This window comes from Oncorhynchus clarkii, chromosome 3, assembly GCF_045791955.1.
Source record: "Oncorhynchus clarkii lewisi isolate Uvic-CL-2024 chromosome 3, UVic_Ocla_1.0, whole genome shotgun sequence".
In the NCBI taxonomy this organism is placed as follows: domain Eukaryota; kingdom Metazoa; phylum Chordata; class Actinopteri; order Salmoniformes; family Salmonidae; genus Oncorhynchus; species Oncorhynchus clarkii.
The window spans coordinates 29738381-29766079 of record NC_092149.1 but is presented as its reverse complement, the minus strand read 5'-3'; the positions used below and the strand labels follow the sequence as shown (position 1 = coordinate 29766079).

The 27699-nt window shown below is 43.5% G+C and overlaps 1 protein-coding gene across 1 annotated transcript in view; it reads left to right on the top strand.

Annotated features, from left to right (window-relative positions):
- LOC139392759 (raftlin-like) overlaps positions 1–27347 on the top strand; it is a 60564-nt gene extending 33217 nt beyond the window's left edge. The window contains exons 4-11 of the mRNA XM_071141008.1: positions 538–646; positions 2248–2719; positions 5713–5916; positions 12372–12490; positions 21533–21636; positions 25404–25479; positions 26197–26424; positions 26698–27347. Coding sequence (XP_070997109.1) covers positions 538–646; positions 2248–2719; positions 5713–5916; positions 12372–12490; positions 21533–21636; positions 25404–25479; positions 26197–26424; positions 26698–27198 — 1813 coding nt within the window. The 3' untranslated portion in view covers positions 27199–27347. The remainder of the gene's footprint in view (positions 1–537; positions 647–2247; positions 2720–5712; positions 5917–12371; positions 12491–21532; positions 21637–25403; positions 25480–26196; positions 26425–26697) is intronic.
- The last annotated feature ends 352 nt before the right edge of the window (positions 27348–27699 follow it).

Here is a 27699-nt window from a genome sequence, read left to right as displayed (position 1 = left end):
ATGTTTAAAGTCTCATTACACACACACACACATGCTGTGGCGAGGGTGGAAGGGCCCCATCCGTGTTGTCAACAGGATGAGAGGTGAAGCAGAGCGATGGAAGCTGGGGCATTGGCCTCCCCCAGGGCTAACTGTAGGATTTCCTCCAGAGAAAATAGAAAAATACATATAAATAGATTCCATCCACCTACGATACTGATAAGTGGAAAAACACGACCAGATTTGTATTTCATTGAGTTTCCTATCGGACCCTAATGTGCCCCTTTCAATCCTGATTTGTGTCTACGTTAAGTGCTTCTTTTTTTGTCATACAGGCCAACAATTACATTAACATGGCTCATATGTGATTTATTAATATGGATGTGCATACATTCTTTGCATCAATCCATAAATACTTAATTTCCAAGGATTTCAATGTGCAACCATTTCAGATATGTATTACTGAATGTGGTGTATGTCTGTATCTTGTAAGACTGAAATGACTGTGGCTGAAATGTGTTGCTCCTCTCTCTCCTGCTGTGCGGGCTGCTACTGCAGGTTGGAGAAGAGCCAGTCGAGCTGTGCTCCCTACCGTCTGCAGCTGGAGCAGTGTCTGTCTACTGACCAGGTGCCCACCCCTGAGCTCATCCAGGGCTATGTCAAGAAGGTGAGCCTCAGATAAGGCCCTGTTATACCATTGAGACGAGCTGAGCCAAGCCAAGCTGTACTGAGCTGGCCAGGTTAGTGGTTAGGCATCCACAACTGTGCTGGAAAGGACATCGATGTGAACGAAAATGTTAAGTTGGCACAGTTTTGTTCGGGTGGCAGGATAGCGTGAAAAGGGTATAGTGGACTCCGATCACGGACACAACTGACCAGCCTATAGGTCCTAAAGACTCTGTGGGCAAAAACATCTTTGTTGTCTTTATCTTGACTTGCTTTCCACAGCCAGTAGACGAGACAGCCCTTAGTTTTAATAAAACATTGGTGAGTGGAAATGGGTTATCAGTTCAGCCGGCCAGTCGCCTGAGAACCACAGTTTCATTCGAACCTTCAAACTCTCGGCTCCTGGAGCACTCGCTCTAATATCTGGAAAATAGGAAATATGTAGCCTATGGAGAACTGGAATGTGAAAGTCTTTACAGAGGCATGCTCTCCTTCTCAAGCAAGCTGATGGCCATGACCATATCATATTAGGAGATATCACAGACGTCTATTAAAAGCAGAGAGACTTGTCATTATAAATAGCAATGTAACAGAAACAGGACGTTTACCTGTTTCTCTGACCTGAGCACGTGCAATACACAGTAGTGTGAGTCTCCATTCAATCCTGACCATTTCAAAGGCTATCCATTACCTTCACACCTGAGTTAACACACACACACACACAACAGTAGAAATGATCCCTCTCCCTCATTGACTGGCAACGTTACCCTCAAATGAGATACAATATTTTTCTTTTCATCTTGGCAATTCCATTTTGCAATTTGTCTGGGAATAAAAATATGCAAGTGCTGAGCGAACGTTCGATAGATATTAAACAATGCAGCTAGGAAACGATGTGACTGTTTTACAATTTAATTTCATAGAGGATAACCTGTGATATGGCACCCATGCTGATTTGATTTGGATTCTCCTGGACCCCGGCTGCAGATAGCAGAATGTACAGCCTCTGGCTGGATCTTATGACCGAATGGGAATGGAGAATGGCATCATTAACACTGCTTGACAGTTAACATTTCAATTTCATTTTGATGGAAAATCCCAATATTGACATAAAATGCCAGATGACAATGAAATGGGAAAAGCAATGCTTGATTTGGGATGCAGTCCTGCCAGGGCTGGAGCCAATGCAATTCAATTTGAATGGCTGATCCTGGGAAGAGGGGTGGAGGGAGGGGGAGTGGCTCTATAATTATATGCTAATACCAGGTATATAAACAGTTCCCCTGGAATCCATTTGGTTGATAAAATAGGGAGTAAATTAGGGAAATTCAGGGGGAAAAATAGCCATGGAAATGGTATGACTTAAAAATGTGGGCTTATGTTCTAGATTGTGTTTCAAGGTTATCACACATTTTTTAGAAAGTCCATTGAGCACTAGCTACAACGTTGATCTTGCTCATGATTAGCCAACATGAGCTTAAATGACAGTCCATCATAAACAGAGCATACAGTATGAATGGTTGGTATTATTAAATAGTATTTGTAAAAGTCAGGTCGTCCACCGATCTCTCTAAGGTGGTTTTTTGCTATCTGTCTCTCCAGCAGATCCAGGAGGCTGCAGACCAGGGGGTCATGTTTGTGGGCTTCATCCAGGAGCCGTGTGGGGTACGAGGTACCCAGACCAGAGAACCAGAGACGCCCTCCCTCTCCCTCCACTCCAGCCCCAGTTCCGTGCTAGGCTCCCTGAGCAGCCGAAGCCCCACTAGCCCCCGGACCAATGGAGAACCAGGAGCCCAGGAGCAGGCGATGAACACTGGGGGCGATGAGGACCAAGGCTCCTTATGTAAGGGTGGGGAGGGGGAGGACCAGACTAGGGACACTGGGGGGAGTGAGACTGCTGTAGGGGAAAGCAACCATGATGGAAGATCTTCTCTTCCCATAACACCATCCACAGAGAGCGAGCAAGATCATGATCAGGATGTTATAGTGGAAGACACACTGACACACAACAATAACAAGACAAACTTTGTGGAACTGAAGGAGAAACCAAGCTGTCACACTCAGAGAGCCAGTGGTGAGTATTGTCAGATTTTTATTTGTTACTATGTAATTGGATTCATATACAGTATGCCAGGCAAGATTCAACTTGAAACAGCATAAATGGTTCTTCAATTTCCTCACACTGTGGTGCAGCATAAAGTGGGATTCAATTAGCATATTTCAGCATCTTAGAATACCAGATGGACAGCTCTTCTCTCTCACACACATTCTCTTTCAACCCCAGTTGGAAAACGTGGTCATAAAATGTGCATGTGTGTTGAATGCTCCCCTCTGTGTGTGTGTGTGTGTGTGTGTGTGTGTGTGTGTGTGTGTGTGTGTGTGTGTGTGTGTGTGTGTGTGTGTGTGTGTGTTGAATGCACCCCTCTGTGCGTGTGTGTGTGCGCCCACACATGTTTGGCTCCCTGTAGACACAGCACCCTGGTCCATCTGGGCGTCCCTCCAGTGTGTATTGCAGTGAGATAATCCCCCCCCCCACCTCATTCAGCCTCCTCCCTCATCCCCAAACCTCCACAGTCCACACCACCACCACAGCATAGCCAGCATGGTGTGTGACCATGTGCCAAGTGCCCTTGTCCTCTTCGCTAATGCTCTCACTGCTGAAATTGACACAAAGTCTCAGTTCTGGGTGGCTTTGCCCCTATAATCCTCCTGACTTCTGATTCTGGAGGTGTACAGTAAACGACAGCAGAATAGGGAACAGGGTCACAAGCCCACAGTCAGAAGTGAAACTGGGACATGAAACTGACATGCTCTAAAATGATTGGTTATAGAAACTAGTGCTGAGAACATTTCTGTGGGATCACAGGAGTGAGAGGAGGAATTGATGGTATATAAAAAGACAGACTGGACAAACATCACAATGGTAACTCACACACATCATTATTGGTGTTACCTCTTACCACTCTCCAACTAAAAATCATGTTGCAGAGAAAGCTGTCCGGGGACTGTTAGTCCTGATTAAATCAGTGTTGAGGAGGGTGGATTAGCAGAACAGATGCTGTCATGTTCAACAGTGGTTCTGCACAGTACACATTATCAGTTAGGATTATGGGCCTGACCTTGTCACTTGGACAGGCATCCATCAGGCCAGACTTTTTAAGGGACCCATTTGGAATGTTGTAATTGCTTTCAGGCGCTCGTTTACTCGTTAGTCGTCAATTTTCTCAAATGATTGGACCACACAAGGTATCGTCTCATAGCAGGCCTGTCATCTGATATTTTCCATGTGACTGTGGCCTGGCAGGTCTCAATAGCCAATACACCCTACTGTGTGTTATCGCCATCCAATTCTCAGGGCAAGTCAAGGGCGACCCTAAAATATCTGAGGCCCCTGATGCTAAAATTGCCGAGTCAGTTGCGTTTTGAAGTGGTCATCGTGTGGGATCTGATGGGTACGAATCCCTGGATTATCTTCAACTCCAGGTTATACCTCTACCGTAACTCACGTTTAACCATTTGCATACAAAGCTAGCTGTCAAATGGAAATAACGTATGCCACAAATTGTTCTAAGTGTTGTTATAAAATGTATGTTATACATTTTACCACGATTATCTCATCTTTAAATGCGTTCCCATTGAGCTGTCTGGTTTAATCAGGTGCATTAGTGCCAGGTCTCTGTCAGCATAAATGATAAATGGTCTGTGACACATTGCAGACGCAGAGCATTTAGTGGGATGGTGAAGATAGCAGTCCCTCAGAACCGCTGGCCTTGAACGAGTATACATCAACTTTAATATTATGTGAAAGCCTCATTTTAAATTCACTCTTTTTGGTGGGAAACAAACAGAAAAATTAAGATTAAGGCCTCCCGGGTGGCGCAGTGGTTAAGGGCGCTGTACTGCAGCGCCAGCTGTGCCATCAGAGTCCCTGGGTTCGCGCTCAGGCTCTGTCGTAACCGGCCGCGACCGGGAGGTCCATGGGGCGACGCACAATTGGCCTAGCGTCGCCCGGGTTAGGGAGGGCTTGGTCGGTAGGGGGGTCCTTGTCTCATCGCGCACCAGCGACTCCTGTGGCGGGCTGGGCGCAGTGTAGGCTAGCCAAGGTGGCCAGGTGCACGGTGTTTCCTCCTGTGCATTGGTGCGGCTGGCTTCCGGGTTGGATGTGCGCTGTGTTAAGAAGCAGTGCGGCTTGGTTGGGTTGTGTATCGGAGGACGCATGACTTTCAACCTTCGTCTCTCCCGAGCCCGTACGGGAGTTGTAGCGATGAGACAAGATAGTAGCTACTACAACAATTGGACACCACAAAATTGGGGAGAAAAAGGGGTAAAAAAATTCAACAACAAAAAAATAACAAAATAAAAAAAATTGAAAAATTAAGATTAGTGGAGCGACTTTGTTGTAATGACTTGGCTTGGTTTTCAATAAGTTTGTAGTTCCTCCAACGTATGCAGGGAGAGTTGTGATACATTTTTTTGTCATTCAGTTGTGATTCTGTAGCTTTGAAGAGTGGAAAATGACAATATTTTGGGAATTTGGTGGCCAGCTGTCACATCAGTCAGACGTGGCAGAAAGGAAATGGTTATAAATGATTCATTCTTCCTGGGTGTCTGACTGAATGACTGACAGAAAACCAGAGCAACTGAACCATGGTCCCCTCTGATGTAGTGTGTGTGTGTGTGTGTGTGTGTGTGCGTGGGAGTCTAACACATTCTGGCCCTCCGTCTGGTTCACATGGGGATGGCAGATATTAGCATTAAAAAGAGAAGATTATGCCGCACATGATTTAAATGGCTGCTGCCAAAACAAAAGTCCATTCAAATGTGTATGCATTGGTCCATATTAAAGGAGGACCATTTCAATTGAGGCACAAGCCTTTGGTAGGGGATTGTGGGAAAATGACGAGTCAACTCTGTTATGTGTTATTAATCACCTCCGTTGTGGGGTATGAGTCATAAATCACCTCTGTACGGGGTATCAACTCTGTCACATTATAAATCACTGTTGCGTGGCATGTTTTATGTCAGCACAATCTATAGCGACGGAGATGGAGTGTTCTGTGTTCTCAGGGGTGGAGCTGCTAGCCCTGTTCAACCACCCAACTGACCGTGAGGGCCAACTGAAGTACTACACTGGGAAGGTACCGCTGAGGGTTCAACTCCGTGACGAGGGGGTCAAAGGGGTGGAGGCCAACTGGCTGGATCACATGACCCAGCACTTCAACAACGGGGCCTCTCTCGTTGATGGATACTTCCACCTGGGCAACGACAACGGTAAACAAACTATCCAACGTCCACTAAATGTTTTTACACACAGTACTTTTTAATGTAGCATCTGTTCTGCTGTGGTATAGTACTAGCAAAGTAATTGGCCTCTTCACAATTTCTCAGTACTTATTTCATCTGTCTGGCAAACCTCTTATTTTGTTCCACATTAGTAAATCATGTAAAAGATAAATAATAACAAGACAAAGGAAATTATGACTTAGCTATTGCCAAAATATCCTGTCCCCTGTTCAGTCTGTGCTGTTGTTGTTCTGGTAGTGCGCTGTGCTACTCGTCTACTGCACATTGCACTCCATATCTAGTCCCTGGGGCATGACACTTAATTCTGATGGTGAAGAAAACCCTCAACCTGAGTAAATAAGAGTCATAATTCATTCATCTCCTAAAGTGAACGCATCAGCGCCTCTGAAACACAGATAATTAACCTGATGGCAAATGAGTGTCTCCTTGCATATTTTCTCTCTTTAGAATGGGGTAATGAACCGCGTTATTATAATTCCTTGTTTTCTATTAGGTTATTCTATGTGTGGTTAAGATATGCGTGGCTAAGATATGCATCTTATATTACAGCATGAGTGTATTATAAAAATACATATTGGCTAAGCCGTGTTCTGCAGTGATCTGGAAATGTCAGCTCTCTATCAGAAGTAGCCTGTCAAGTGTACTGTATCGGGAACAGCCTGTCAATGCATGCCTGCCAAACCCTTTTCAAACAGACAAGTTTGTAGAGATGAACGTTGTGTTCGTGTGACCCTCTTGGGAACTGTGCATGGTAGGATATCAAAGCCAAGGACAACATCACGTGTTTGTTCCTAATTACATCAAACGGAGGAGCGTCTGGTTTTAACAAGCCTGAGAACCCATGGCCGTGCAGACGAATCTAGCACCTCTTTGAGATCCATTTGTGAATACATTAGAGCATGAGAAGAAACTCTTCTCCCTGGCGCTTCAGACCGTCTCCTCTCTATAAACATCAAGGGCATTCTGGGACGTGAAGCAGCAAAATAAAAGATGCAGCGTGTCAGTGGCGATGACACTCGGTTTGATTGGCGATTACAATGACAGTCACAGCAGAGCACCAGAAGTGCAAAATAAGTGTCTCTGATTGTCATCGTGTCCTCTGTCTCGGATGTCGTGCAATGCAACTGTTTACTAATGCTCTGCATGGTCCTGTTATGCCTTGTTTCCTGAAAGTGGTCTTGTTGTTAAGCTCTTCCTCTGAACTGTTTGGTAGTGCATCTACTTTCCCAATGTCCTCCCACTTTACATGACATCATAGGCCTACCAAAGTAACAACCCTAAAACAAGCCAAGCAAATGTGGTTACCGGTAGGCAGTTACCCCTTTTAGGTTCTCTTTGAAAACAGAATTAACAATGATATAACTATGTATGTCCCTGTACCTTCTAGTTACAGAGGAATCATCTCTCTGCAATGTAAAGTTTCCCTCCATTGTTCTGAACTTGTTTCGCTGTTGTTTACTCCTACAGTCCTACGCCTCTTCGAATACATATTCATGACTTCCCCCTGCTCGGCTGGCCTTTTGCTAAACCCGGCGCTACCTCCCGACTGTGGCTCTTCTGCCCTCGCCCCTGAAGAGATGGGTTTCCATGGTGAAGCTCACTGAGGAGGCAGGGAGGTGGGGGGGTGGGGGGGGGGGGGGGGGGGGTGGATAAGTCCTGTTTAATATCCCGGCGTGGCTAGGTGGGATGGAGGCGGGAGACTGGTGGGAGTGGGTTCAGAGAGACCTCGCCGGCACGGAGGGTCGGATATTAGTTTGTTATTGAATTTGCAGATCGTGGCACTGGTAGGCGGCTCCTGTGTAATGTTAATGGCCCTGCCACCCTGCGGCGTCATGAGAGGGGCATTAAAGATTGATATCAGGCCCAGCGTGTCACAGTGCCCATGCCGCCCTAAGGCACGGCTGGAGTTCTGAGGGGGAGCGATTTGTTTACTGGTGAATTGACACTAATGGTGTTGATGGGAGGTGTTTTCTTTGTTACACTTAGCTTATGCTTTCTCCACCGTGACAATGAGGATTTGTAGCTGGCGCTGTGATACATTTGAGCTATTCATATGCATGGCAGCTAGCATAGTGCTTAGCTTTCTATATTCAGGCACAGCCGGTAGAGAGAGAGAGAGTTCCCCAGAATGAAATTCCAATAAGGTATTACTTCACAGTGAACAGAATTGAGGAAAGTTGTAGTGGCAATTTTTATGGCCAAAGATTGGTTGTGCAATAGGGCTTGAAGGCGTGTGCGTGCGTGCGTGCGTGTGTGTGTGTGTGCGCGTGCGCGTGCGTGCGTGCGTGCGTGTGTGTGCATGACTGTGAGCAGTGGTGCAAAAAGTACCCAATTGTCATACTTGAGTAAAAATAAAGATACCTTAATAGAAAATGACTGAAGTTAGTCAACCAGTAAAATACTACTTGAGAAAAAGTCTAATAATATTTGTTTTTAAATATACTCAAGTACTAAATGTAATTGCTGAAATATACTTAAGTATCAATAGTAAAAGTATACATCATTTCAAGTTCCTTATACAAAGCAATCCAGACGGAACAGATGCAGTAGCAATGACCAGGGATGTTCTCTTGATAAGTGTGTGTAATTTGGAGTCTTGCTAAGAATTCAAAATGTAACGAGTACTTTTGAATGTCCGGAAAAATGTATGGAGTAAAAAAACAAATAATTTTCTTTTAGAATGTAGTGGAGTAAAAGTTGTAAAAAATTGAAATAGTCATGTACAGATACCCCACTTAAGTAGTACTTTAAAGTATTTTTACTTAGGTACCTTACACCACTGACTGTGTGTGATTTTGGATGAACATACCTCTGTGTAAGGCAGGGTACAGTATTCATGTAATATTCCTTAAAACCCTAGCTATAACCAGAAGTCTGCCCGGTAAGCACAGGTTTGTGGCCCCTAACCTCCAAACCTTTGGCTCATAGGAGGAAAGCCTTGGCCAATCCACACTTGAGGTTGACTGATTATGATTTTTCAACGCCGATAACAACTATTGGAGGACCAAAAAAAGACAATGCCGATTTAATTGGCCGATTTAAAAAATAAATACATTTAAAAAAATGTTTTTTACAATATATAAATATTTGTCATAATGACAATTACAACAATACTGAAGGAACACTTTTATTTTAACTTAATATAATACATCAATAAAATCAATTTAGTCTCAAATAAATAATGAAGCATGTTCAATTTGGTTTAAATAATGCAAAAACAAAGTGTTGGAGAAGAAAGTAAAAGTGCAATATGTGCCATGTAAAAAAGTTCCTTGCTCATTACATGAGGACATGTGAAAGCTGGTGGTTCCTTTTAACATGAGACTTTAATATTCCCAGGTAAGAAGTTTTAGGTTGTAGTTATAGGACTTATTTCTCCCTATACCATTTGTATTTCATATACCTTTGACTATTGGATGTTCTAATAGGTACTTTAGTATTGCCAGCCTAATCTCGGGAGTTGATGGGCTTGAAGTCATAAACAGCGCAATGCTTGAAGCACAGCGAAGAGCTGCTGGCAAATGCAGGAAAGTGCTGTTTGAATGAATGCTTACGAGCTTGCTGCTGCCTACCAACGCTCAGTCAGACTGCTCTATCAAATCATAGACTTAATTATAATATAATAACACACAGAAATATGAGCCTTAGGTCATTAATATGGTCAAATCCGGAAACTATCATTTCAAAAACCAAACGTTTATTCTTTCAGTGAAATATGGAACCGTTCCGTGTTTCATCTAACAGGTGGCATCCATAAGTCTAAATAATGATGTTACATTGCACAACCTTCAATGTTATGTCATAATTACGTAAAATTCTGGAAAATTAGTTTGCAACGAGCCAGGCGGCCCAAACTGCTGCATATACCCTGACTCTGCTTGCACAGTACGTAAGAGAAGTGACACAATTTCCCTAGTTAAAATAAATTCATGTTAGCAGGCAATATTAACTAAATATGCAGGTTTAAAAATACACTGCTCAAAAAAATAAAGGGAACACTAAAATAACACATCCTAGATCTGAATTAATGAATTATTCTTATTAATGCTTTTTTCTTTACATAGTTGAATGTGCTGACAACAAAATCACACAAAAATGATCAATGGAAATCAAATTTATCAACCCATGGAGGTCTGGATTTGGAGTCACACTCAAAATTAAAGTGGAAAACCACACTACAGGCTGATCCAACTTTGATGTAATGTCCTTAAAACAAGTCAAAATGAGGCTCAGTAGTGTGTGTGGCCTCCACGTGCCTGTATGACATCCCTACAACGCCTGGGCATGCTCCTGATGAGGTGGCGGATGGTCTCCTGAGGGATCTCCTCCCAGACCTGGACTAAAGCATCCGCCAACTCCTGGACAGTCTGTGGTGCAACGTGGCATTGGTGGATGGAGCGAGACATGATGTCCCAGATGTGCTCAATTGGATTCAGGTCTGGGGAACGGGAGGGCCAGTCCATAGTAATAAAGCCTTCCTCTTGCAGGAACTGCTGACACACTCCAGCCACATGAGGTCTAGCTAGCATTGTTCACTCTCTCTAATCCACACACATTAGTAAACCCACTCTTTCTATATCTCTCCTTCTCTCTCTGGATTCCTGTCTGTCCCGTTTGAAAATATAGATAAGCTGTCACAGCCCTTTCTCCTGTTCTCCCCGGCAGTGATAAGCGCATGTTTAAGTCATGTCAGTAACAGACAGGACTTGGGGCAGGCTCATTCGGTTGCTTCTGCGGTCAATTAGGCTTTAGATTCCCCTCCGTTTTTTTACTCCTCTTTGTCTCTCCTTCAAAGTCTATGTCAACCTAGCATCAGTCTCTTTGTCACTTAGTGCCTGTCTTCAGTCCACTCCCCTGTCACTGGTCGTCACCGGTCGTCACCGGTCGTCACCTGTCTTCAAACGGTCGTCACTGGTTGTCACTGGTCGTCACTGGGCCCTAGTTAGGTTGGTGCTCCGTGTCAGTTGGTGTCACAACTCACGCCGCCATTGTCACTATCTCTCAGTACATCTGTGTCACTCTGTCTTTCAGTTCACTCGCTCTGTCTTTCAGTTCACTCTCTCTGTGTCAGAGATAGTATGTGCACGTCTCACTCAGTATGTTCAACCTCAGGTGCCTGGAGAGGATAGGCTAGTCGATGAGATTACATTGTCCCATTGCGAATGAACATGTGTTTCCCTCCAAGCTTCTGGTTCACTCACTACATTGTCAGTCAAGACTCAACTCAAAATGTTATGCTGTTATTTGTGTTGGCACTACATATCCTCCAAACCTCTCAACCCCACGGTAACTCAGTGTCTGGCAGCATCATGCCAAGGGCCAGCATGTTCCTCCTAAAGCAAAGGGACCCGATCCCTGTGTGCATCTCACCTGAGTGATCCCAGTGCATTGGCAGGCCAACCCAATCTCCAAGAGGGCTTTCCAATTACACGCCAAGCAGGGAGACGTCTGATGAACAATGGATGGGGGGGGGGGGGGGGTGTAAAGGAGGGGTAGGGTGGAGGAAGGATGGAGGGAGGGAGGGAGGGAGGGAGGGCGGGAGAGAGGGGGAATGAACAACGACAATGTCTGTATTTGAAAGGAGCCAATAGATGTCTGAGAGATGTCTTCAATTGAGCGCGTCCAGCAGCTTTAAATGGGTTTTCTGGGGGGAAAATAAAGGACCCTGTCATCCCTCCCTTTCCAGCCGGCCCTCGTTCCCCCATTATTAGGGCAGAGTAATGAAATGTGGAGTGTCTCATGGTGGAGACTGGGCCGCACCAACTCTATTAGTGTGTAAATGGTACAGGAGTAATGAGAAAGCACTCGGGCCAACTGAGAGCCCTGGTCTGAAGGGCAAGAGGTTCCGGCACACTGCTCAATGGAATCAAAAGAAATACGGGCTGGAGAAGAAGCTCACCAGCTCGCTAATGTTCCTATCCCAATCATGCCCAAACTGGGAATGTTACCCTTGTCCATGCGGTTCAAATGAAATGGAGTCTATAGAAAAGCCATTTTATGGTACCATGGCCCTGTCTTGGTGTATTAGTCCTAACATGTAAATATCTACAAATGTAAATATCTACAATATGTCAACGCATATAATTGTTTTCAGATGAATCGTGTTATGCTTCAACAATCTGTCCATAATGTCTGTCTGTTCATCTATAATCTCTCCAAGCTTCTTCCCTGAAAGAAACACTCTCTCTTGTTCTGTCATAGCTACACAATCCATATCTGGCCCTTGCTTATACAAATGGTCCATGCTGCAGCCCTGCCTGTTAATAAATGGCCCAGTGTCTGTGGGTTGCTGGTTGGCTGTGTAATGTCATTAACTTTCCTCTCTTCTTTGCACAGCCTAGAGGCCTGGGAGCCAGAGAGACAGACACCCTCCATTCTGTAAATACTAACCCCTTCATGGCCTCCCTCTCCATTTTCTACAGATTTGCAGCCTAAGTCGGTGGAAAGCGTCTTCATCTTCCAGGAGGGGACGGAGGGCGGCGACCAGAGCGTGACCACCACGTACGACGCCATCGTTGTGGAGCAGTGGACTGTCATTGATGTGAGTGGGATTTTTACATGGCTCGGAGCGTTTGAGTGTTTAATGTGAGAGTCATCATATGGAAATATTCCCTCTAACCATGGTGGCTATGGCACATGTGTCACGGTGGCTTGATGGCTTATCTTATCAGCAGCAAACAAGCCCTTATCTGGCCAGCGATTATGTCCCCAGTTTGCGCAAATCCAAGTTGGAAATGGATTTCTGTCTACTTCAGAAGGGTTTGAGGCTTTTCTATATGACTGTGGTGTGTGTGTGTGTGTGTGTGTGTGTGTATCACTGTAATCGAGTTTAGAGTTTGAGGCTGTCGAAGTGTGAAAATAGACTTTTGTCCCCTAAATGTGACTGGAAAATTGTCCAGCTCAGAGAGGAAGTCGGCTCACAAACACAGAATTTAACCCTTGAAATCAAAATACTCTTAACCCTTTAAAATTACTAAAGAATTCAGACTACACAATATTCACCGCCTTAAAATGTCATGTTTGTTCAGCGTCCCACACCACACAAAAACCTAGGCGCTTGTGTCTTGTGACGGTTATACACTGTACAATTTTGAAAATCTTGGCGTGTGTAGGTATCTTTATGTTAATACTGTGGTAAAGATACTGCAATAATGTCTTAATTAAAGACCAGTAATTATTTTGTCAACTACTGAGAAATAACATGGATTTTATATACTTTTTTTAAACACCTTTGGAAGTTAATTGAAGGACAAAGCAACAATGTGTAACAACTTTAGATGTTCACATTATAGTTCCAATGAATCCAATCAAAAGTGCTGGCCAGGACTTTATCAAAAGCAATTTTGCTCAACTAATCTCTCCTGAAGTTAGCTTGATAACACTATTTTACAAAGGATGATCAGACTTCATACCCGGCATATTCATTATGATAACTGCTTAAAATGTATATGCAAATTATCCTCACCGCTCATTGTCGTTTCGGTGCCAGAATAATTACTTTAAAATTATGCAGAATATTGATTGGGATATTTTTCCCCAGCGCTCTCATTCCCATCTTGCTGAAAGACTGACAGGTGGTTGGATTTATGAGCAGCGAAAACACTGAGAATTCAATCAATATTGTTGTGTTGAAGCAGGAAGTGCAGCTTTTCTGAGAGATTTTGTTTTCGTATGGCACAGAACATGTCAAAACTTCTGTTTTAATTGATAGCAAACTTCTAAAACAAATCTGACTTTTAACCTAAATGAAGAGTTATTACAGTATTATTTTGCGAGGTATTCACAATCACGTTGGTAGAATGTGGTATGATTGGTACAGTGTAGATATGTAGAGCTGTTTGTGGCCAAACTGTTTGGTCTGTAATCTAGAAAGTCAGACCTTCCTCAAATGTCACTAATGTCACATTTTTGTGGGAGAATGGGTCATTTCAACAGCAATTTATTTGTTACTTTACATTCACATTAGTCAATATGTGTTCACCATATAAGAATGTATACGTTAGACCATTTATTAAAGAAAAGTAAGCCTAAATAATAACTTTACAGATGCTCAGAATTCTGCGGTCTAATGGATGGACATTCTATTTTAGCCAATCAGAAACATTCTTCACATTTTCTTCAACAAATGACTGTGCTCTGATGAAGGTCGACTGACAAATACTCGGCTGCGATGAAAGACATTTTCATCTGACTGGAAGTGTGCAAAGACTTTTTCCTATTTCTACAATAAATGACTAAATGCGCTGAATAGGACATACAGTAGATGTGCATGGAGCCCACCAAATGAATAACTAGACATAATTTCCTACACAAACTAAAATTAGGACTGTGCTCCCGTCTCTCGTGTCAAAAGGAAAATCAATATAAAAGTTCAGCCTTGGATATAATGCAATGCCTCCCCTCATCACTGAGCTCTTACAGCTAGCTGTAACAAGAAGTTCCTCCTCGAATCCGATATATTCTTTATAGATTTTGCAACCTTGTTATTAGTTCCTATCGATGGAAGGGAATGAAATGCTTAGTATACCGTCATGTTAGTGTATTTCTAACACTCTCATAGTTTCTAGATAAATGATTTAACCAATAGCATGCGTGACAACTGAAAACAACAGGAGGTGGATGTGTGTGAATATCCTTTACGATAGCACTACTGCTAATATTTACTGCCTAACTGTGTCCTTTGGGGATTTGGAATGCATGTGGTGCAATGTGGTCAACATTTGGGTTATACTGTACATTACTTGGAATTTTATGAGGTGTTCTACTTAAGTGACAACGCGTGAGAAGCCGGTGTTTGGAGGATATATTGGCACGTGGGTTGTTAGGCCCGAGACGAAGTTGTGCCAATATATCCGCCAAACACCGACATCGTTATCACTTTTATGCAATGATTTACCAACACATTCAAATAATGATTTACATAATTGTATTAAAAACGTTATTTCGCGGATTTTTTTTGTTGTTGACCAATTCATCCTTCCGCAAGATATAGTCCCGATACAAATCTAGGGTTGCTACCCAAGCCGGCTGGTCATTCGTTCAGTTGGCAGAGACGCGACCCAGTCGTTCAGTCTTTTTGTTTTGTATCTATGGACGAGACCCAGTTGTTTGTTCTAAATGTTCTATTGCCATACTGGCTGGCAACGTTCTTAGCCGTAGTTGGCTAGCTAACAAGCAAGGGATAACTTAGAGTCACGTCAAACAGTGCAGCCAAAGTAGCTGCATTTTCACTTGTTTTTTAAGCTGTTTTCTAGTTACATTTATTTGTATACATCCATAAGAATGAGCTAATAAGGCACGATCAGGACACTATTTTTCAGAGGAGCTAGCCAACAACACAGCTAACACAATCACTTCAAACGGAAGCTGGAAAGACTGCAAACGAGCTGCACTTTATTTATTTTGACCTGTTTTCTAATGACCTTTCTTTGTATATATCCATAAAAAGGATGCTGATTCGTGATTGACTGGCTGAAAACCTGCATGTCTGTCTCATTCCGGCAAGTTCTTTACGATGCGACAGCTAGAGATCAAACTTGAACATTGAAACAATGTTGCGAATGTCGGAGACAAACAGGAAGTTTATACAAATATCCGCTGTTGACAACTAAATGTTAGTCTAAAAGAAATGTGAGATAATGTCTAGATGCTTTTTTCATAGTAGAGATCAAGTTTATAAATTGCCTGGCTGGGCTGATGAGACAGTGGATTTCCCAGTCAGATGGAACAGAATAAATAGGCATTTTAACGTCATAGAGTAGGCCGGTGGTAACATGTGAAATAGACACCGGCTGGAATGCAGCTTTAACCAATCAGCATTCATGGTTTAGACCCACACGTTGTATAATGTGTCATAAACACATTCTTGGCAACTTCATATAGCATAGATGCGGTAGAGGTCAATGGAACTCAGACCATGGTGGATAGAATGGCTCTGCATTGGTGCACCTTCAAATAATCTAACAAAGTGGATATTCGTCAGATCCGTCGTGATTGTAACAGGACCACAATGTGGTTACTAAAGTCCGATTTGGATATATTTGGCTGCATAACATTTAGAAGTTATTCCTTTTCAGGTTTAGAAGAAGTGACTGCTTAATGCTAACTCCTGTTTGTGTAAGCTGGTATAATAGCTACAGTACCATACAGAAATAGGTGGTGGCAGTCAGTCGTTTTTAACTGCAACGCAGTTCATTGGTGACGATGACATGAACATGTATTGGGGTTGACATCCATACAACCATTATACACCAATTTTTACGTCAACATAGTGTGAAATACACATATAAACAATAGCCTAAATGTATGCTAATTTTGCTGGGTGGAAATGAGGAGATTCGGAATCTTTCCACAACAGTGTCTTTCCCCCACGCGTTTCCATGGCATTTCCATTGTTTTGGTCGAGTTCCTTTGACCCCTTCACTGCATCTATTCATAATATGTCTGTGTGTGAAACGTATATAGGACTTAACATGATGAACTGTTTAACACTCAATAATGGTTTTCTACATGCTCATTAAGATGCCTTACTACAACAAAAAACAACATACTAAATGCCTTCCTCCATTACATTGGACGACAAGGGCATCATGTTTTCCCAGTGTTACCGCACTTTCTCACAGGCTATATTACATTTAACCCAAAAGTGCATGGCCATTATCCGGAGAGACATTATACATAGAACTCTACCAGTAACACTACTGTGTGCTTGAGGCACCAGTTAACAGCATTGACATTGTTGTAATTCGTTCCCAGCAATTGTATAGATGCCTGAGCTTTGAAGAGCACTACTTCAGTCACCCAGAAACCAAATTATGTCATAAAAGGATTAAAGACCAACAACATAGCGTAAAGATGCCAATAAAGGAGAGTGAATGGAGAGTGCATTTCAGACACTGTGTGGCTGTGTACGTTGGGTGGATGTTGAAAAATGGGTTGTAGAGAATCAAAGGACCATGAATGTAATAAGAAATCTTAGGTGCTGGCTTAAGGCCGGTAGCAATCACTACAGAATATCCAGTCAGGAGGATGAGGCGGATGTCCAGGTTAGGGGGAGTTTAATGGAAGACGTGTGTGTGAATGTGTTCAGATAACTGAGTAAAGCTAGCGGGAGCACGAGCCAGCTAACAAGCTCAACACATGGTATTTGTACACAATAAACCACAAAACTTAGCTCCACATAACATGACACAGATTTCAGGGCACTTATGTTTAGATGCACGCACAATTAAACATCAGACATACAGAGATTCAGTCCACAGGAGGGAAAACTATAGAAGTGCTCATCAGGATGGGTTAAGCACGTTTCTGACGACACAACGTGCTGGGGTCATAGACCAACTGAAACTGAAGTCCCGGAAATTAAGGCCGCTGATAGGCTGAACAAGTTGTGGTGATAAGTATTTGGCGAGACCTTGACCAATAAGACACACAAAAAAAGTGAGGGTCCTCTGAATAGGAGACTTGAATAGGAGACTAAGCTGCTAGACTAGAGCTAACCATAAAGGATGCCTAGAATCAGCTGACTGAAGCAGGTGTCATCAGTCAGAGGGCTTCTCATGTTAACTCGTAGTCTAGACTCTAGTTCTCCCAACATTTGTCTGTCATGGTGCTAAGTTTGACTTAATTGATGTAATGAGCTGAAATATGCCATCAATCCTATTGGTGCTGCCCGATTTGAGCAGCCAATTAGCATGCAGTGGGTGTTGCAAAATGTTGAATAGCCAAAATAGACTAAATTATATATCGCTGTCGGATGAATACCTCGTACCTACAATTCTGCACTTTTTTATTTGACATGTATTGAAAGCAGTAACTTCCCTCAATTAATTCTGAACATTTCATTATTCTAGGACCAAGAACATGTATTCAAAATGACTTCTGAAGTTTCATAATGTTATGTTCATTAATGAGAAAATATGGCAGATTTTTCCATTTCCTGAAACGTGTCTGTTTTGGAGACGAGATTTTCATCCATCAGCACCAATTTTTATTTTTTTATTTCACCTTTATTTAACCAGGTAGGCCAGCTGAGAACAAGTTCTCATTTACAACTGCGACCTGGCCAAGATAAAGCATAGCAGTGCGACAAAAAACAACACAGAGTTACACAAACAAATGTACAGTCAATAACACAAAAGAAAAGAAAATAGAAAGATCAATGTACAGTGTGTGCAAATGTAGAAGAGTAGGGAGGTAGGCAATAGATAGGCCATAGAGGTGAAAATAATTACAATTTAGAATTAATACTGGAGTGATATATCTGCAGATGATGTGTAAGTAGAGATACCTTCTTGCTCTTTTGCACCCCTGGAAGTAATAATATGGGGATGAGGTAGTCGGGTGTGCTATTTACAGATTGGCTGTGTACAGTGATCGTTAAGCTGCTCTGACAGCTGATGCTTAAAGTTAGAGAGGGAGATATAATCTTCAGAAGTTTTTGCAATTCTTTCTAGACATTGGCAGCAGAGAACTGGAAGGAAAGGCGGCCAAAGGAAGTGTTGGCTTTGGGGATGACCAGTGCAATATACCTTCTGGAGCGTGTGTTACGGGTGGGTGTTGCTATGGTGACCAGTGAGCTGAGATAAGACGGGGCTTTACCTAGCAAGGACTTATAGATGACCTGGAGCCAGTGGGTTTGGCGACGGATATGTAGTGAGGGCCAGCCAACGAGAGCATAGAGGTCGCAGTGGTGGGTAGTAAACGGGGCTTTGGTGATAAAACGGATGGCACTGTGATAGACTACATCCAGGTTGCTGAGTAGAGTGTTGGGGGCTATTTTGTAAATGACATTGCCAATGTCAAGGATCAGTAGAATAGTCCGTTTTACGAGGATATGTTTGGCGGCAGGAGTGAAGGAGGCTTTGTTGCGAAATAGGAAGCCGATTCTAGATTTAATTTTGGATCGGAGATGCTTAATGTGAGTCTGGAAGGAGAGTTTCCAGTCTAACCAGACACCTTGGTATTTGTAGTTGTCCACATATTCTCGGTCAGAACCGTCCAGAGTAGTGATGCTAGTCGGGCGGGAGGATACTGGCAGCAATCGGTTGAAGAGCGAGCACTTAGTTTTACTAGCATTTAAAAGCAGTTGGAGGTCACGGAAGGAGTGTTGTATGCCATTGAAGCTCATTTGGAGGTTTGTTAGCACAGCGTCCAAAGAAGGTCCAGATGTATACAGAATGGTGTCGTCTGCGTAGTGGTGGATCAGAGAATCACCAGCAGCAAGAGCGACATCATTGATATATACAGTGAAAAGAGTCGGCCCGAGAATTGAACCCTGTGGCACCCCCATAGAGACTGCCAAAGGTCTGGACAACAGGCCCTCCGATTTGACACCAATGGGTCTTGAGGAAATTAGTAAGAACTTACATGTTCTTTAAAAAGTTATCTAAGCATAGATATTGCTTGTTATTTGACTATTTATTTTAACACATACCGGTCAAAAGTTAACCAAGGCATGTCGATAGTCATGTAGCAGCCGGTGCGGCATGAGTCCACTCCTATGGTCAGACTAGTTTGATGAGGGATGTGAAAATTATGCTGGTGGCTTGTGGATGAGGGAGTTCCCAGAGAATTTTGCTCACCGAAATATGTGACTAATACGTCCGCTTGGTTGACATATAGGCTAACTACAATGGTTAAAGGTCAAAATGTCTTACATTCTATTGAGACTGTTGATGATTTATTATTATTATTATACTGTATATGATGTGATTAGTCTTCATTACAGCTTTTGGTTTTCAAAAATGTTCTCAATCTCTCAATGATTGACAGAGTAGGGACTTTTAGGCCTCGTTTCAGGATACCCTGTTCATTATCCATACAAATATGAGATTGTGGTGGAAGAAGTGCAGCCCGGTCCAAAGACAAAGTGATAGCTAAAAGTCTAGAGGAGTAGCCTAGATCATTTCCCTGGGCTGATAGACCAGACTATGGCCTGTAAAAACATTAAGGTAGAATTAGACTTATTGCAAAAAGGGAGCTGTCATGTCTTCTCAAATAGAAACGGTGGAGAATTACCTCAAAACCAATGGAGCTCTGTTTTCTTTCATCCAAATCTTAGTGAACTTTGATCACAAGAGTTGAACTCAACCCCACCCTGCTAGTTTTACTCTATAACACTGTTCTGTTTTCAAATATTAGCCTCTACCTCACCGTTCTCCACTCTTGATAATATAGCCTTTTACCACCCTAGCTTGCACCCCACCCTATGGCTCTATTTTTATATATAGATTATATTTAACACACAAATCAGAACACAGAGTTACTGCTAAGGCGCCGGGTTCCATTTCTTATGTGCTGATGCAGCAAGGTGACCATGGTGAGATCAGGGGGAGGGAATCTGCCAGAAAAATGATTCACTCTGTCGAGTCTCAGTTACGCTTAAGAATGAAGAGGGCCATTAAACAAAACTTGTTTCCCAATTTACTTTGCTTTTATTGCTTTGAGAAAGTGACCATTTCTGGCAGAGGTTCCAACACAAACCCTAAAACACAGCTCTCACAGCTCTGGATTTTCTGAGGGATTTTCTGAGGGATGCTGGGACGGCAAATGCCAATGTAAATAACAGTTTCAACAGAGCCCTCTCTACCCTACTGCAGTGTTTCTCGAAGAATGGGTCCTGGCCAATTCTCGCTGGCTTGTGGCTTAAGACTTGTTTGTGGTTCTAGTTGTTTTGTCCATCTGTTGGATTGGGACCCACTGCCCTCGGCCTGTACTGTAGATGCCCGCATAGCACTACAATGTGTGCATGCATATGTTGTATGCGTGTCTTTTCATATCTGACACGTGCTGTGGTTTGCCAGTGAGGGCAGATGCAGAAGAGATGGAAAACCACATACGCTTCTTGTGTGAGCAGAAGCGTTAGCACACGTGTGGGTGTGATGAGCGTGTGTCTTTAACACAAATCCCAAGTGCACTACACTGTCATACCAGCAATCAATCTAACAGAAATGTAAGTATTTTGATATGCATCATACATAGTTCATCATCGGTTGTCAAGAGCTTGGGTAGTCGTGGCTCTTTTGATAGGGTTTTAATGGTTTATGTTTTTGTGTGTGTGTGTGTGTGTGTGTGTGTGTGTGTGTGTGTGTGTGTGTGTGTGTGTGTGTGTGCTTTCGTACGATGTGACAATTATGGAACTTTGGGTAACGATTCCTTGTCACGCAAATGGACACGCTTAGTGTCATAATTGTCATTTTTGTTCAAATGTTTTGAGCATCATAATGCATCTCTGAATTATAGCTACGACAAACATAATGAATACAACACAGTTTTGGTAGCACCCTTCTCTCAAAAACAAATAGTTTAGACCTCTTGGAACTTTTGGAAATGAAGCTTCTCCCAACGGTGCCGTTCTGCTCGTAAACTGACTTTACCCACTTCATGTAAAAATGAAAAACTGCTATTGGGTCATTTATATCTACTTGAGTATGAAGTTGAATCCCCCCTTCTCTTAAAATTAATATGCATTGTCGATGATACAATAATTGTGCCAGCCCTACTCTGTGCTTGAGCGTACGTGTATGCAAACACTATGTGTATAGTAGTATGTAATATTAATGCGTTTGTATTCTCTCTTTAGGGCCTGCAGGTGAAGACAGACTATGTTCCCCTGCTCCAGTCTCTTGCCATGTACGGTTGGAGACTCACATGTGTGCTGCCTACACCCATCATCAAGACCAACAGGTAACTACTTTCACTTTCCAAAACACACTCTCACCAATATTGAGTTAGGGCCTGAATGACCACCATATCTCCCGGTTAGCTAACTCTGGTATCGATTGTTCAACCTGATTAACCCTCTGTAGATTAAACTGCCCTCTCTTTGATTTCAAAGAGCACCCATCTCATTTAGACAAAGCGATGGTCAGCCCATATCACTGGTCAATTAACAGCTCAATCAGTCAGAAGAACTCAACAGGTTGTTCAACGAAAATACTAACTGCCCCCCCCCACCTCCCCCCCAATTGGTGGGTTCAAACGTAACAGTGTGTGGTGCGAGACAGTTTAAACCCATGAATGAGCGTGACTTGAAAATCCCTTCAGAGAAACGTAATGGTTATTCTGCTCAGCCTCTGTTGACTCATTCATCTTATATGAGGACTATGCACGCACACATTCGCTAGCAGTCAACAGCTCAGTCATCTATCAGCAGCCACAACATGACTTTCAAGTCTCCCACCTGAAACCCCACTTTACACAGTCACAGGCACTCATCATTATCCCAAGTCAGAGCACGTCCAATCCAATATGTACCCATTGAGTTGATCCTTTAAGAATAAAACGCTACAATAAATGTCTTGTGAGCTTAGTTCAACTGTTGTGCCACATCAGAACCCAAAATATAAGCTTGTTTTACTCCAATGTTTGTAAACAAAGTAAATGTGAACGAACACTGTATAGCCTAAAAACATGTTTAAAACTATCATTTTCATATCATGGATGGTCAGTCCTTGCATCCATAGAATTTGAGTGGTAACATTTCTCCAGCGCCGTCCCCCTGCTTTTGACTGAAACAGTGGTGGGGAGAAAGCTTTGTTATTGTTTCAACTACGGATTGCCGCTATTAGTCGGAGTCATGAAATGTGTCGTGTCATGCTTATGAAGACTCCAAGTACATGCTTAGAGCTCAACACGGTTTACCATGCGTGCCCTTGTCTCTGGGGGTCGTGTTTGTGACCGTTCCGGAGCATAGCTGATTAATTACCGCTCTATTTTCATCCCTTGTTTTTTCATCACTCTTTATCGCTCTCTCTCTCTCAAAATGCAACAACACAACAGCGCAACATGGCTAATTAATCAGAGGGCCGGCCTAGATACAGCAACACAGCAACGCTCATTTCTCTCCATCTCTGAAACGCTCGTCTCTTTGTGCACAGCAACGATAGCTGTTGACCCATTACAAATTAGCTTAGTCATTACACTTGTATTATGTTGACCCTTCCATTTTCACAACTATATTAAGCTAATGCACGTTGGGATACTGTCTTGAGGATGAGCAAAGTGCACTTCCTCTGAAGCAGTCTACACGGAGTCTGTTATGCATAGACCTACTTACACACTAGTTAGCATCTGAAGTGAACATCCACCGGGACTCAAGGCTTTTTTAATCAACGTAACATGAATGTGAAGGTGCACGTGGTAATGTACAGTATATTTCTGCCACATGGAACATGTTACGTTTGGTGTAAATCTGAAGTTTGGACATCGTAACTGTTAATTGATAAGTGCTTCATAATACCATTATAAGAAATGATTAACATTACCACAGTTAACCACTAAACATGATACACCATGTTCCCTATCACTGTACCAAAGAAAGTCTGGTTGCTGGTATATGAAGTTTCTATTCCAGTACTGCAGACATAGACAGCTATGAGAGGACTTTAGCAGCAAGACACAGACGGCTATGAGAGGACTGTAGCAGCAAGACACAGACGGCTGTGAGAGGACTGTAGCAGCAAGACACAGACGGCTATGAGAGGACTGTAGCAGCAAGACACAGATGGCTATGAGAGGACTGTAGCAGCAAGACTCAGACGGCTATGAGAGGACTGTAGCAGCAAGACACAGACGGCTATGAGAGGACTGTAGCAGCAAGACACAGACGGCTATGAGAGGACTGTAGCAGCAAGACACAGACGGCTATGAGAGGACTGTAGCAGCAAGACACAGACGGCTATGAGAGGACTGTAGCAGCAAGACACAGACGGCTATGAGAGGACTGTAGCAGCAAGACACAGACGGCTATGAGAGGACTGTAGCAGCAAGACACAGACGGCTATGAGAGGACTGTAGCAGCAAGACACAGACGGCTATGAGAGGACTGTAGCAGCAAGACACAGACGGCTATGAGAGGACTGTAGCAGCAAGACACAGACAGCTATGAGAGGACTGTAGCAGCAAGACACAGACGGCTATGAGAGGACTGTAGCAGCAAGACACAGACAGCTATGAGAGGACTGTAGCAGCAAGACACAGACGGCTATGAGAGGACTGTAGCAGCAAGACACAGACGGCTATGAGAGGACTGTAGCAGCAAGGGGCCTGTCATTTTCAAACGGATCTGCTCCGTTCTACTTTAACGGGCTTGGGCTTTTTCTGAGGACTCAGGTTGGCTTTTCCGCTTTCGTTCAGCAGGAAGCTGTCCGGCAATCTGACAGCCTGGAAAATAGGTTATTGGAAATGCAGGGTAAGGAGGGAGGGATGGGAAATGGGGGTGTTTTAGATAGTAAGCCTCTACAGGAGATCTGGGAGCCCATTTGATGTTGGGGAAGATTTGCAGCCAGCTCTATACCGTTGTCACCCTATCATACATTTCCGTTGTTCTTCATATGCCAAGTTAAGGATCAATCTTAACTCAAAGCTGATTCTTCCCCGTGTGTATAAGAGTACATCTATTTTAATGGGTGAGGGATTCCGAGAGAGGAAGTGACAGAGAGAGCGATCTGGAGAGGGAGATCAGGGGATATACAAAAGAGGGAAGGGAAAAGGGAAAGGATAGAGAAAGCCTACATGAAGCTCATACAAGAGGAAGAGGCAGAGAAGTAAAGTGAAGCAGACAGATAATTAGAGGCAGCAGGCTAAAGTAGGAAACCGAGTCGATACGTGCGTGTCGGATGGAGAGATGAAGGAGAGAAGCAGAGTGAAGGTTAATGCGTGTGAGATGGAACGACGAGAGACGAACAGGAGAGAGAGCAAGCACGAGAGACCTGAAGCCCACTGATGACAGAATCTCCTCGGAGGATTAGTCCGTCTGTCGTCTGTACTGTATGGATTATCCATGAATTAACACAGAATGTGACATGTGCATGGACAGGGATTATTTTGGAGAAGTTTATGAGGGCAAACATGTTTTGGGGAAGCCAGTAAACATGGTCTCTTTCTCTTGGTGTCTGAGCTCTCTCCTAAGCATAGAACATATTCACGTGGACATACATCATTGCTCCAAATTCCTTTTTGGTTTCTCGTATTAACAAGAGGACAGAAAGGGAAGAAATCAGAATGATCGGGGTTGACCACTGATATGTAACTCACTTCTCATGGTGGTAGATGTCAGCTATTAGTATAGCATCAGGACTGACCATACTAGTCACACAAACCATTATAAGGTCTACCCTGGAGTGTGGATCGCTCCCCTTCATGTGGAACTTTAGCAGTATAATACAAAACTGCATTTTCCATTCCTCTCTTCCTTGCTCTGAAATGTCCCCAAGTATTTCTGAAAGAGCTTGTGGCAATGTGATTTGTGTGACATGGATTTCTTTATCGATGGTACAGGCATTGTCCTCTACAAATAAAGTAACAATCAAGAAAATGGCTATGGTTTCCAAAGTTATTTGTATTTCAGTTCTAATTATATTCTCTCTACCTCCCTCTATCCATATTCACCTCTGCCTGTTATCTCTCCATCTCCCTATCTCTCCATCTCCCTATCTCTCCCTCTACACTAGTGATGGAAGTTTGGCCACCAAGCAGGTCGTTTTTCTTCAGAGACCTGTCCTTCCCCGCAAGAGGGGGGACTCCAAGGTGTGTGACCTCTCATTCCTCTCAGTGTTTGTCTTGTCACATGTGGGTCGGCTCGCAGCTTGTTCACTAGCCAGAGTAGCGCTGCAAGGCCAACATCATCCCTCACCACCCCGGGCACATACCACACTTGTTTTTGTTTTCACATAGATAAATGTGCACACTGCCGGTCAAATGTGAATAAACCCCTTTCTTCTTGAGATATGAGCCATTCTGTGGTAACTACGGCAATGCATGTTGAGAAAGTACTTTCCATTTGACCCTAGATAGTACTGATATAACCTCTAGATTTAACCTAGAGGTTAAATCTAGAATGAATCAAATGCTGATATTGCCTGTGACCTGAATTTAAACTCTGGTCACCATTGGCAACCAAACTGATGGGCCCTGCAGAGACGAGCAGAGAACAATAATGCGGATGTTTGTGTGCAGGTAACATGCTATTTACCTCCGTATACTGTAAGTCTCAGCTAAAAGAGGGTCAATGGAGGCAATCTCAGAAATATTAGCAGCCATATTTTCTTGTTTGGTCTGTACCCCTGAAGGCACCAATCAATTCCCTTGAAATTACCATTTCATTCCCCACAATGAGAATCATTTTAATTTGTTCTTTCCTTGTTTGCTATTATGTCCATTTCCAACGGTCTGTCTGTCCGTCCGTAATATGGCCAATAGAACAGCAGTTTAGAAACGTTCTTACACAAACATCCTGTCTTTCAGAAACTGATATTCAAAAGCAAGGCCAACAAGAACTCTGTTAAAGACGCGTCAAAAAACAAGAAGAAGAAGAAGAAAAACAAGCAATCGGCAGCAGAGAAAGATCTGGAAGAGTCCAAGGTTCTTGACGACGGGGAAAAGGTGGTCAAAGAGAGCAGGAACGTGAAGGAAAACAAGGGGAGCGAAGAGGAGACAGTGAAGGAGACGGAGGTAGAGGCTGTGTGTAAAGAGGCGGGGGCTGTGTGTAAAGAGGAGGAGGCTGTGTGTAAAGAGGCGGGGGCTGTGTGTAAAGAGGCGGAGACTGTGTGTAAAGAGGCGGGGGCTGTGTGTAAAGAGGCGGGGGCTGTGTGTAAAGAGGCGGGGGCTGTGTGTAAAGAGGCGGGGGCTGTGTGTAAAGAGGAGGAGACTGTGTGTAAAGAGGAGGAGACTGTGTGTAAAGAGGCGGGGGCTGTGTGTAAAGAGGAGGAGACTGTGTGTAAAGAGGCGGGGGCTGTGTGTAAAGAGGAAGAGGCTCCCTGTGAAGTGGAGGAAGAGGAAAAGGTTGAGGCAGAAACTGAGGAAGGGGTAGAAACTGGGAAGGAGAGAGATGGAGCTGCAGGAAAAGATGACAAGAGTGACAAAGAGGGGAGAGTGGAGGAGGGAGAAGGAGCGGGGGCAGAGACTGAGCAGGAAAGACGGGGAGAGAGAGAAAATGAGGTGGCAATTGATGATGAAACCGAAACTACCAAGGGTTCAGAGGTGGAGGTGGAGACCAAAGAACAAGGGCTGAAAGAGGAGAAAGGGGGAGGAGCTGAAATGGAAGTGAAGGAACATGGGGTTGAGACTAAGGAAGAGACAAATGGAGGGGAAGAGAATGGAGAAACGAAGAATGTTACCATGCAACAAGACCCACCTGACCAGGAAGAACATGTAGTGCAGGAGGAGGTGCAAAAGGTAGTAAAGGAGGATGGACAGGTCAAATTGACCAATCGATGCCCTGAAGAGAGTCAAAGGTCTGATGTGTAAACCTCTTCAGACATCACACCTAAGGGTTCTCCTACCCATCATTCATGTACCTACCAAACATCATAACCTGAGATAGGGGCTCCACAAAGTCACCATTGAACAGCCTATATTGCAGCAACATCCTCCTACCATGTAGTCACTCTATCCTCTGCAGCAGACATCTCTCCACAACGGACACATCTCTACCACAGATGGACACGCACCAGTCTCTCTCACAGCCTCAGACTGATTCTATACCTACACATAGTGAATGTACATAACTGAGAATGATGCGGAGGAGACTAATGTACAAGAGTCGCTGGATATAATGGACAAGTTGATGGGACCAATGGAGCTTGGGTCTGAAGAAACACAGACTTTTTAACCAGGCAAACTCGCTTGTCCTTATTTGTACAGTACCATAGTGGTACAGTTACTGTATGTCACATGGGTTTAGATGAGGAGAACTGTGGGAAATGTAGTGGCTGTTGTTGCGGCAGGCAATCCAATGCAAGGTGAATG